At 41.2% G+C, this 12,346-nt stretch overlaps 1 protein-coding gene and 1 pseudogene across 5 annotated transcripts in view; both read left to right on the top strand.

Annotated features, from left to right (window-relative positions):
• Positions 1-6,608, top strand: part of Itgb6 (integrin subunit beta 6) — a 125,335-nt gene extending 118,727 nt beyond the window's left edge. For all 5 annotated transcript variants that reach the window (XM_031370376.1, XM_031370377.1, XM_031370379.1 and 2 more), the window contains one exon: positions 4,347-6,608. In XM_031370376.1, the coding sequence (XP_031226236.1) occupies positions 4,347-4,445 (99 nt within the window). In that variant the 3' untranslated portion in view covers positions 4,446-6,608. The remainder of the gene's footprint in view (positions 1-4,346) is intronic.
• Positions 6,609-9,492: 2,884 nt separating this feature from the next.
• Positions 9,493-9,732, top strand: LOC116092001 (annotated as a pseudogene).
• Positions 9,733-12,346: the final 2,614 nt, after the last annotated feature.

The following is a 12,346-nucleotide window of genomic DNA, read 5'->3' as shown; positions in this document are numbered from 1 at the left end:
GAAAATAAGAGTTCAGATGTCATGTCTATGACCACTGTCAGTGTAGTCCCAACACCTTTAGAGTCTATCTTGCTTAGAGAGCAGAAGAAGCCATTGACTGGACCCAGGTTGTTCACATGTTGTAGGATGTCTTAGTGGGTGGGCTTGTAACAGCTTTGAGGCTCATGAAACTCTTACTATGGTGATTTGAGGCTGTTGTGGAGGCAACCTTCTGAAGTAAAGCATAGGTACTGTATCTAAACATTTCTGTAAATTGATTGTGTTCTATCTAATAGGATAATGTTCATGGAGAGCATGACAGTTCGTGCCAATTTCCATGGAAATACTTGTTACTGATGTATAGATGCAAAGTTGACAGGCCTTTTCAAATACCAGGCAGTATTTTCTGAATAACATAAAATTTAAGTAGCTACAAGAAATAAACCTCTAAATATATGTATTCCATAGATATAATTTAAATGTCATCTCAGTAGGCAAACAGAAAACAGGACTACAATTTTCAGTGTTTCTTTTCCACAGGAGAGATAATTACATTTCTAGAGACCCCTGGAAACAATTTCATGGTTTTAATTTCATCTCTCAATCTCTAATGGTGTGTCTAGCTATCTAATAGCAATTATCTTACACCGTTGATTCCAAAAACAGTGAGCTCACTGGAGAAAACACAGGCAAACACACTGTGCCTTTAGGTTCATCTGCCTAAATAAATTGATGTTAACACTATTTTCCCTAAGCCTATAGCAATATATCCTCAGGTCTGAAAGCAAATGAAATTCTCCCTTTTTGATAATGAATGTTTATATTTGGGGGAATGATTTCAAACTCATCCTAATGTACATCACAGGAAAAAGGCCAATAAAGATTTTAATCGACCTTATCTTTTGAATAAAAACGCTTTGGCTATAAATAAGCAAAGATGATCTGTGGACCTTGTTTGAGTCCTGACTTGAAGAGCCCAACTATAAGATTATATTTTTAAAGATTATATTTTTAAGACAATTGGGGAAAGACACAGTGGATACTAGACATATGATTAATTTGATTAGGTATGACATAGGCATGGTCATTTACAGAGTACATATCTGTAGTTTTTAGTGAGCCAAACAATTATGTAGGAGTGAGTAAAGGTAAGTGAAGGTAGATTTGGGGTTTGAACTAACTCAGACAGAAGTTCTGGAGCTCCCCAAGGTTTTGGTACAGGGAAAGTTGAGCCCTGATTGTTGATTTGTTCTAAGAGCAGCCTTCAACTGAAGCTTCTAGAAATAATAAGCAGATATTCTGATTCCACAAGCAAACATGTGGCTATTTTGTGATGCGTGTCCACTAACCAGCATATTTTAATGTTCTCAGGCACAGGCATGAGTGCTGGCAAATGATTAATATCTTTAGAATAACATTTTAATTAACAGTTAATTTCCTCCAAAATGTGAATTGTTCTCCCTCAGGAAGCTACACATGACTGAAATCCAAATGCCAAATTTTAGCCGTTTCTTCATCTAAAACAGGACAAAACCACGCATTAAACAGATAACAGCATAAATGGAAAATATTATTCCCTCGCTCAATTGAGTTTCTTTGAATAACAAATGTTTGATGTTCCCAAGTAGATGGCGAGTAGGTAATAATTATTCATTCGCTTGCAAAGAGGTTCAATTCAAAACTTCAGTTCAAATCTCCCAAACATGTCCTCCTCCTGGAACAAATGTATGCTTGGTGCACACATTTAAAGGTCTTCAATTTAACTCATTTAAAAATCTAAAACCTATTTCTTCTTAAGGGATGAACTCAACTGACCTTTAAAACCCAGTGAGCTCACCTGACCCATCTGGCCCCTGGGATGCTTGAGGGGACTGAGTTGAGAGCACATCCTTGCCCTGACCTCCTGAAGATTTTGTCAGGGCTATAAAGAAAGGGTGCCTTATATTAAGTTAAAAAAAAAAAAAAAACTCTCAGCATTTTTCTTCTGAAAACGCAAATGGGAGAAATTTAAATTCATCTTTGATTAGACTTTTTTTTTCTCTTGGATGACAAGTCATTAACTTGAGGGGAAAGAAAAGGTTTAGCCTGACATTTCTAGGAGTCATGGATTGATTTTGTTCTATGCTAAACAAATCATGCCTATAGTTGGCAGTTAGGCGAGCATTAAAAAAGCTGTGGGTCATGATGGAGCTTTCTTGTTACTGCTTTTGTTCAAGCCTGAAAAGTGTGCCACGGCTTTGCAGAATCCAGCTTTAAGCCATGGCCTTGATATTTGGGGAAATCTACCTGGTCCCCTATGTACTTAGACACTGACCTTGTCTAAACTTGGACACTCACCCATGGGCCCTAAGCCTGAGTCTCAACTGGACATCCCACATAGGGAAGTCAATAATGAATACAGACACACTGTCATTTCCACTCCGGCTCCTGCTCACAAAGCACAATGCCAGCATGCTCTCCTGAACTCAGATCATCAGGTGAGATCAAGCCCTACCTCCCTCCTTCACCTCTATGGGAGTATGGACTGGTTTCTTCTCCAGTTGACATCTCTTCCTTCCCTTCCAACTAGGGTGGACTCTTAGTCCATTGACCCTCTGCAAGGCATCCCTGAACTAGTCCAGACTGGAATAAATGAAGTTTAGAAATAAGTGAAACCTGCACAAAAGCAGATAATCAACTATCTACAAAATAACATTGTATTACCCTGTCTCTTGAAACTTGAGCCATCCCCTCTAGAATGCCTATAAAATCTGTTTGGTGGAGATGGCCCAGTGGGTAAATCATGCAAGGAAGAAAACCTTGTAAGAGCCAGACCCCACAACTCAAATCTGAAACTCCTGTGTTGGAGGGCTTGGAAACTGACAGATCCTGGGGCTCACTAACCAGTCAGTCTAGCCAAAATGGTAAGGTCCATACTACGGAGAGACTATGTTGCAAAGGGAGGGGGACAATAGAAGATATACAGCATTAACCTCTCACCTCCTATACACATGCATGCACAGGCAAACATAGCTGCACATCTCTAACACACACAATTCTATTGCATATGGGAAGTAGATACATTTCAATATGATTGACAGATATGGGTTAGGGTCTATGAGCAAGTACTAGTCCTACAAAGACACAAGCTGACCTTGATCACTGCCTATTTGTTCTTCCATCACCCCTCCTCTCCCTTCAGCCCAGGCTTTAGCCATCATCCCTACCTGCACCCCACATTTTCTAATCTTGCCTCTTTAACTGATGACTTTATCAATAATTTCTAGTCTTTAAACTTCAGAAAACTTCTTCTGAGTTTTATTGCAAATGAGACTCTACCCCTACCTAAGACCATAGATGTTTATATTTACCTTTGAAAGCTTTAGTGCTCATGGCAGCTGGATTAACTATCCAGGCTTACCTTAGGAGTACAGACAATACAGCAAGCTGGCCTTCGCCCACAAGGGAGCTCTAGCCAAGGAACTACTTTTTCTTGCCCTCAGTGCAGAGATGGCATCGGTCTCTCTGCAGTCACATGACCGAGAGCACTTGGTCAGAGGTTGAATCACTAGCTCCAAGCAATAAAGACGTAGTTCTAGGGGCAATTTCCACTCAGAGGAAACATTATCACAAATCTAAGGGCAAGGGGAGGGGAAGTCAGAAAACGTTTGTTTTCATCAATCCTTTGCATAGCAAATACAATTTTGCTAAGATGTAGATAAAATTCTTTTCCCTGGGTTGTTGTAAACTACATGTACACTTCATTCTAAAGTCCCATGGTAAACCAGGCACAATTCCACCAATGTTCATTCTGAAGAACCACTAGTTTATTGGGTTTCTTCACCGAGTACAGGATGGGATATGACCATGAGTGTGTGGGTACTCCTTCCATAAACAGCCTTGGAGCCTGCTAGCCAGCCAAGTCTAGCCAAACTGATGAGCTCCACCCTGCCCAGCCCCGTCTCTGTCAACTGAAAGACTCTTTCAGAACCTAAGGTGGAGGGCCAGCGAGGGTGGCTCTAAGGGTAACAGACAGTGTGGTCAAACCTGCTAAACTCAGTTTGATTCTTCCAATCTCACAGAGGAAGGGCAAAGCTGGCTTCTAAGGTGCCCTCCGCGGGCACACGACGAGGGTCCTTCTGCTGTACAAGTTAGTGCCATAAAATTGAACATAGTAATTCCAGAGGTGTACATATGCGTACCACACAAGACATAAATGAGATAAAGGTGGATAAAATTTAAAATTCATCAAAATAAATTCAAATAGCTTCCAAGACTGAGCTTGACTCTTTAATTTGAACTGTAGCAGAAATACCTGAAGATAAGAAAATGGCATACTAACAAAATGCATCTCCTTTTCTTTGAACCATCTTCCCCCTGTTCTTTAGGGAACCAATCCGCTGTACAGAGGTTCCACCAGCACTTTTAAGAACGTGACCTACAAACACAGGGAAAAGCACAAAGCAGGCCTTTCCTCCGATGGGTAGATAGACCAGCTTCGGCCGGAGAAAGTCCGCTCCGCTAACGTTCAAGGTTAAGGCACTGTATGATTTGTCTGTCTTTGTTGCTTCAGAAGGAGCTCTGGATGATAACAACAGGTCATCCAGAGATCAGTCATTCAGGGCATGAAGGTGAGACATTGTTTGCAGGTTGGAAATAATCAAGAAAAGAATATCCCAAGCAAAGAGGTGAATTCAAGATTGTTTGAAGAATATGAATTCTGTTGTACTAATGCCTCAAAAACAAACAAACAAACAAACAAAAAAAACATCAAAATGATTCCCAGGAAGTTGATTTGCATTTGAAAAATGTTCAGAATTAAAATCTCATCTGCTTCCCGAATCCAGCTACCTAAAGTCTTTGTCTCCAAAAAATCCTGGAGTCCTTATGCATTGTGGACCCACACTAGCCGATTACTCTAAACTTGCAGAAAATCTCCTAGTTCCTGAAGGAATTAGTTTCCTCTCTTCTTTTTTTTTTTCTTTTTGAGAAAGGGTGTCTCTAAGGCTTGTTCTGGAACTGACCAGGCTGCCTGGCCTTGAACTCATGATCTGCCTGTCTCTGCCTTCTGATTGCTGGGATTAAAGATGTGCCACGTCATGCTCAACGATCTTAACTTTCATGTATGAGAAATGAGAGTCTGGTTTCCCATCAGCTGAAAGAATCCAGTTCTCCCAGTGATCTCACAAGTGAGAGATTGAAAATTAAATCTTAATCATTGTCATGGGCTTGTACTCTTAAAAGTCATGGACACAAGTTTCTTTATTTTTTTTTTTTTTGAAAGATGAGGAAGGGGTAATTTATAAATTACATTGCTAGTAACACTGAAGATATGGATCCTCCATGCTCAATTGCCCTCTGGTCGCCAAGTTTCCCTCCTATTATTCCATATTTCTCAATTATTGCACTCAGCTACAGTCTTCAAAACTCCACAACTCTCATACAAAAGTGTCCACTTTAAAAAAAAAAATCACTTTAAGTTATTTGCTTATCAACTAGAATTTCAGGAATAGAAAAGAAACCTAGCATAACGGAATAAAAGGTCACACGGCTTTATATCAAATGTGTCAAGACTGCGGAAGCCCCTCATGGAGTCTGCCCTTCCTGTAGGACATTCCTATCCCAGATGCACCACCCAGCAAGCACATCCCAGCTTCAGGGGGCGGGCATGCCACGCACTTGCTCTAAAAAGTAAGACCACTTACAAAATCACACAGGCAATGAACGAGCCAGTAGCAGATTGGAGGGCTAGCCTCTGGAGGGTTTCATTTCCTATGGTTACTGCTGCATTACAAAGCACTTTGATCTCACTGGATCTCCACAGAGAAGCTGAGAGGATGGGCAGGAGAGCTGGGCACAGACTCTCCATCTTATAACTGCAAGCCTTTTGTTCTCTCTACTGCACGAGACTCTTTTGTCAGTAAAATGATAGAAGGATTGTATTAGTTATGGTATAACTATCTTAGTTTGAAAGTGTACTGACACAAAACAAATAGCACATAGGTCCCTGGAATGTGGGCCGGCTGCTGTATTTTTGTGCTGGACGTTAAGGTGAAGTCACCCCCTAGATGAACGGAGGTCACTCCCTCCGTGTTTGTTAGCAGAGGCTTCGAAGGCAAAGGCTGTCCCTTGAATTGTCAGCTTGGTCTCAAACCTCCTTCACTCCTGCCAGATAGGTCTGTGTACGTTTTTCACATCATCTAGATTCTTTCTTTTTTGGTTTTTAAATAACTCAGGTAAATTAGTCAGTTAGGGAGTACACAGCTAAATTTAAAAGAAAAAAATCTTAATGAATTTCCTTTGGATCCCTGAATGGTCCAAGACCTTGGAGTCTGGAGCAACCAGCAGATCTACTCCCAGTGATACGGCGATACTGCAGTGGCTACACGGGGCTGGTTGTGCTGTTTTTGTGTTATTGCTGAAATGAGATTTTAGAAAATAGAAGTTTCTCTCATGTGTGTATCAGGAAGAATTTGTTCTTTCTCTAATTACCATTTTGACCCAAGGCAGGACCTTGAAAGGGCCAAAACATTAACAGTAGTGCTTCTGTTCACAGAAGAATTATGTTACATGAAGATGAAATGGTTGTTTTTTTAAGTGGTTTTATTGTATTTTGCATTGGCATAAATAAACGTAATTTAAACAATGAACCTTGGTTGGATGATAATGCCTTTTACTTACTTAGTGCAAACTTCTTTCTCACATTTCTGGATCTTTCTGTAAGTTACTCTAATTTGCTTTGGTGATTTCAGTCAAGGGCCAAGAAGAACACAACATTATGCCACATGTGGTAAAACCAAGTTCTTTTTTTTTTTATTAGATGTTTTCTTTATTTACAATATCTCCTTTCCCAGGTTCTCCTCCAAAAGAAAAAAAGAAAAAGAAAAGAAAAGAAGAAAAAAACCAACCAAACAAACAAACAAACAAAAAACCCAAAAACTAAAACAATCTCCTGCTCTCTCCCCCCTCCCCCTGCTCACCACCCCATCCTCTCTCACCACCCCACCCTCTCCCACTTCCTGGCCCCAGTGCATTCCCCTACACTGGCATAGAACCTTCACAGGGCCAACATCCTCTCCTCCCATTGATGACTGACTTGGCCATCCTCTGCTATACACATGCTACTGGAGCCATGAGTCCCCATTGGTGTTATGAGCTTAAAAATTTCCCCTTAAAGAAGTATGTCTTACTGAAAGAAGGACAATCCAGACTGATATAGCTGTCTCCTGAGAGGCTCTGACAGTACCCAACTAATACAGAAGTAGAGGCTCACAGCCATCCATTGAACTGGGTACAGGGTCCCCAATGAAGGAGCTAGAGAAAGAACCCAAGGAGCTGAAGGGTTTGCAGCCCCTTAGGACGAACAACAATATGAACTAACTAGTACCCTCAGAGCTCCCAGGGACTAAACCACCAACCAAAGAGTACACATGGTGGAATTAATGGCTCCAGCAGCATATATATAGTAGAGAATGGCCAAATTGGTCATCAGTAGGAGGAGAGGCCCTTGGCCCTGTGAAGGTTCTATGCCCCAGTGTGGGGGAATGCCAGGGCCAGTAAGCAGGAGAGAGTGGGGTAGCGAGCAAGGGGAGGGGGGAGGGTACAGGAGTTTGTTCTTACTGTTGGTTTTTGGTTTTTGGTTTTTGGGGGTTTTTTTGGAGGGGAAACTGGGAAAGGAGATATCGTATGACATGTAAATAAAGAAAATATCTAATTTTAAAAAAAAAAGAAGCATGTCTTAACCCCTAGACTGTAAAATTACAGATAGGATCTTTAAAGAGGCACATAAATTTCAGTGTGAGGCCCTAATCCAGGCAACTGATGTCCTTTTGAAGAAGAGAGGAGAGGACAAAGGTGAACACAGAGGGCGTTCCATGGCACAGGGAGAAGACGGCCATCCGTAAACCAAGGACAGGGCCCTCGCTGCTGACTTACAGGCCTTTGTATATGTACCTATAAATGTCACATATAGGTGAAATAGCAGTTCCATATTCAAGTTTTCTGAGGAATTCCCATGTTGATTTTTATCTTGCTGTAAAACTTATATTCTCACCATCATCTGTTCCCTTTCTCCCACATTCATCCCAGTTATTTTTTCTTTATGATAGCCAACATGACGATAGTAAGATAGACTCTCCATATAGTCTTAGTTGTTGCATGTAGTTTTCTTTTCTTTTGTTTGTAATATAAATAAATGTTTGAAATGTAAATAAATAAACTAACCCCTTTCCCAGTTTCCCCTCTGGGAACCCCATCCCCCAACCCCCTCCCCCTGCTTCTATGAGGGTGTGCCCCCACTCATCCAATCCCACCTCCCCACCCTGGCATTCCCCTACACTGGGGCATAGAATTTTCACAGGACCAATGACCTCTCCTCTCATTTATGACCAACAAGGCCATCCTCTGCTACATATGTAGCTGGAGCCATGTGTCCCTCCATGTGTACTCTTTGGTTGGTGGTTTAGTCCCTGGGAGCTCTGGGGCGTCTGGTTGATTGATATTGTTGTTCTTCCTATGAGGTTGCAAAACCCTTCAGTCTTTTCTCTAACTCCCCGTGCTCAGTCCAATGGTTGGCTGCAAGCATCCGCCTCTACATTTGTCAGGCTTTGTCAGAGCCTCTCAGGAGACAGCTATATCAGGTTCCTGTCAGCAAGCACTTCTTAGCATCCACAATAGTGTCTGCATTTGGTGATTGTATATGGGATGGATTCCCAGCTGGGGCAGTCTCTGGATGACCTTTCCTTCAGTCTTTGCTCCACACTTTGTCCCTGTATTTCCTCCCATAAGTATTTTGTTCCCCCTTCTAAGAGGGACTGAAGTATCCACACTTTGGTATTCCTTCTTCTTGAGCTTCATGTGGTCTGTGAAATGTATCTTGGGTATTCAGAGCTTTTGAGCTAATCCACTTATCAGTGAGTACATACCATGTGTTTTCTTTTGTGATTGGGTTACCTTACTTAGGATGATATTTTCTAGTTCCATCCATTTGCCTAAGAATTTCATGAAGTCATTGTTTTTAATAGCTAAGTAGTACTCCATTGTGTAAATGTACCACACTTTCTGTATCCATTCCTCTGTTGAAGGACATCTGGGTTCTTTCCAGCTTATGACTAGTATAAATAAGGCTGCTATGAACATAGTGGAGCATGTGTCCTTGTTATATGTTGGGGCACCTTTTGGGTATATGCCCAGGAGTGGTATAGCTGGGTCCTCAGGTAGTACTATGTCCAGTTTTCTGAGGAACCACCAAACTGATTTCCAGAGTGGTCGTACCAGTTTGCAATCCCACCAGCAATGGAGGAGTGTTCCTCTTTCTCCACATCCTTGCCAACATCTAGTTTTAAGCTACCACCTTTAGCTCCGGGACTGCTGCACTCTGGAGCCCCTACCCAGCTTGCCTTTTGCTCTACCCACCTTTGGTCTGGGAGGTGACTGTGCTACCAGTCCCCTCCTGAGACCCTTGAATTGGAGGGTAAAAGACATACACACATTTTCTATCCTCTCGCTGGACCAATGAGCAGGGACAGCCTCAGAATGCAGAACGACCCTGGCGAGTTTGTGGACCTGTACATGCCAAGGAAATGCTCCGAGAGCAATGACATCATTGCTGCCAAGGACAACGTGTCCATCCAGATGAAAGTGGCTGAGGTTGACAGGGCACAGGCCAGTTTAATGGCCAGTTTAAAACCTTTGGCCATAGGCAGGATGAGTGAGTCAGATGATTCTATTCTCTGATTGGCTAAGGCTGATGGAATTGTCTCAAAGAACTTTTGAGCAGAAGAAATCGGGAATAATTTGTTACAAATAAAAGTGATAAGTACCTGTGATTACAAAAAACATACACAGTTTGTTACTTTACAACTTGCCTTCTAGGCACAACTATTGAGCATTACTATCTCCTCCTCCTTACCAATTTATTATCTCATCTCTCCACTTGCCTTAAACTTCAGTGGCTAGTCCCACCTAGCACCTTCCAAACATCCTTGGCCACCTGCCTATAGCAGAGGCCACAGCCCCAGCTCCCCCGGAGACCTCACATGGTTGCTGCGGTCTTCTCCTGTGTAGAATAGCAGAAAGACTCTCTCTCCTTCCTAGCATCTGCCTTTTGCCTCCTGGGACCTGGAAGTCCTGTCTGTATCTTCCCCCCAGCAATTGGTCCCCAATCTTCTTTACTGACAAATCAAGAACCAATTGGGGAACGGGACTTTCACATCAGAACCACCCCTTAACATAGTTTGTATTTCCATGGTGGCTAAAGATATTGAGCAATTTTTCATATATTTATTGGTCATTTACATACCACTTTTTAGAGCCTCTCTTCCCATTGATGCCCAACAAGGTCATCCTCTGCTACATATGTGGCTGGAGCCATGGGTTGCTCAAATAACAGCAGGTATTGGATTTCTAGCTTTTGGAGCTTTAGTTTCTAAGAAGTAGTTCCTCAGAGGTAGAAGATAAACACCTATTGATGAAGACATAATGTACTTCAGACACAGGACTCAAAGGTCCTTGAGCTCATACTGACTGGAAACCCTCCTCTCTGAAGACTACTTTTCATGGTACCAGAAAGCACTATGCCAGCTTCAAAACGAGGGAAGAAACCAACAGTACTACCCAGAAATGATTCCTAAGAGCTACAACAAATGACTAACAAGGCATGCTGACCCTGAGGGTGCAGTAGTGGTACACATGCATTGGTGGTAACCAACGACTTTCTAATTGAACTTATGACCCTCTCAACAAGAAGGAAATCATGCCTGGAACTAGAAACCTAACCAGAGCTCTCAAACTCATGGATCTTTGAGGAGAAACAACAACGGCCTTTTTACTAAAACATCACAATCCCTAATTATAGTCTATATATTTATCATTATACACAAAGGTAAGTTTAGTCTTCACCCCTCATCAAGGAAACTTCTCTTTCCAACAAGTAGAGACCATTATAGAAAACCACAACCAATCAAAATGCAGAGTTGTAGACTCTCAACTGATACATCTTCTGCACCTAAGAATCAGGGATCATTCTGAGGAGGCCAAAAGATTATAAGAGCCAGAGGACCAGGGAGCTCACTGTGGAATTTTGTCTCCTAGAAATGTCAGAAGCTATACCCATACAGTTTCAACATGGCTGCCTTAACAAGATCTGAACAAGGATGACACCAATAGGCACGTGATGGGGGAAAACTCATGAGACCTCAAACCTGTAGTTCTAGACAAAGACTATAGGCAACTAAGGAATTTGGAAAAAGGAGAAATAGTCTTCCTGAGAGTACATCAATTTAATATATCATACCAAATGGTCAGCTCTGAAAATGTATATATACAGTGATATATAGACTGAGCAGGTTGTTTTAGGTATATATATTTATACACACACACACACATGTATATACACATACATATATACATATATGTATATAGCAACAATTAAAGAAAAAAGAGGCCATGAATGTAGAGGATAAAGAGGAGCATATGGGAAGCTTTGGAGGGAGAAAAGGGAAAGATGAAATGATGTAATTATATTATAACCTCAAAAAAATTTAAAAAAGAAATAACATATCTCAGAAATAACTACTCCTGATTTGACTTTGTCTGCATTTTTCTAGGGAATAGAGATAGAGAGAGATTAATCTGACTTTGTGAGAATTTTGTCTTCTTAATTCTCTGTACCCATGTATTCATAAATCTGGTATGTCTATTTACCAATAATGAACATTCTGAGAAGGGAATCAGGAAAACAATTTCATTTATAGTGGCTTTAAAAACCTAGTAATAAACTTAACCAGGAAACTGAAAGACTTCTAATAGTGGAAAACATAAAACATGGAAGGAAGAAATTGAGAAAAACCTAGAAGATGGACTTTCCATGCTCATGGGTTGGCAGAATTAAAGTGGGAAAAAGGGTGTCTTACCAAGGGCAGTCCCAACACACTGCTCATGACCAATCGATATAACAATAAAATCCATTTCGAAATTCACAAGAAAGCATAAAAGACCCTAGATGCACAAAGCAAACCTGAGCAAAAAGCAAACTACTGGAGCTACAACCACACTTGACTTTAAGTTACACTACAGTGTTACACTAACAAAACCACATGGCACTGTCACACAGCAGACATGAAGACCAAGGAAGTAGAACAGAGGATACAGAATTAATCCCCTACTGGGACAGCCACCTGATTTTTTACAAAGATACCAAAAAACACATGGTTGGAGTAAGACAGCTTCTTCTACATATGGTCATGGGAAAACTTGATATCCACATGTATAAGAATGAAGCCACAATCTTATCTGTACAAAAGCAACTCAAATGTATCAAAGATCTTAGTCTGAGAGGAGAAAGTCTGAAAGTAATAGAGGAAAATGCAGCCAAACACTTGAAAGTCTA

This window comes from Mastomys coucha, unplaced genomic scaffold, assembly GCF_008632895.1.
Source record: "Mastomys coucha isolate ucsf_1 unplaced genomic scaffold, UCSF_Mcou_1 pScaffold15, whole genome shotgun sequence".
NCBI lineage: Eukaryota > Metazoa > Chordata > Mammalia > Rodentia > Muridae > Mastomys > Mastomys coucha.
Note: the sequence above shows the minus strand (reverse complement) of the source record. Positions and strands in the feature narration are given on the sequence as shown.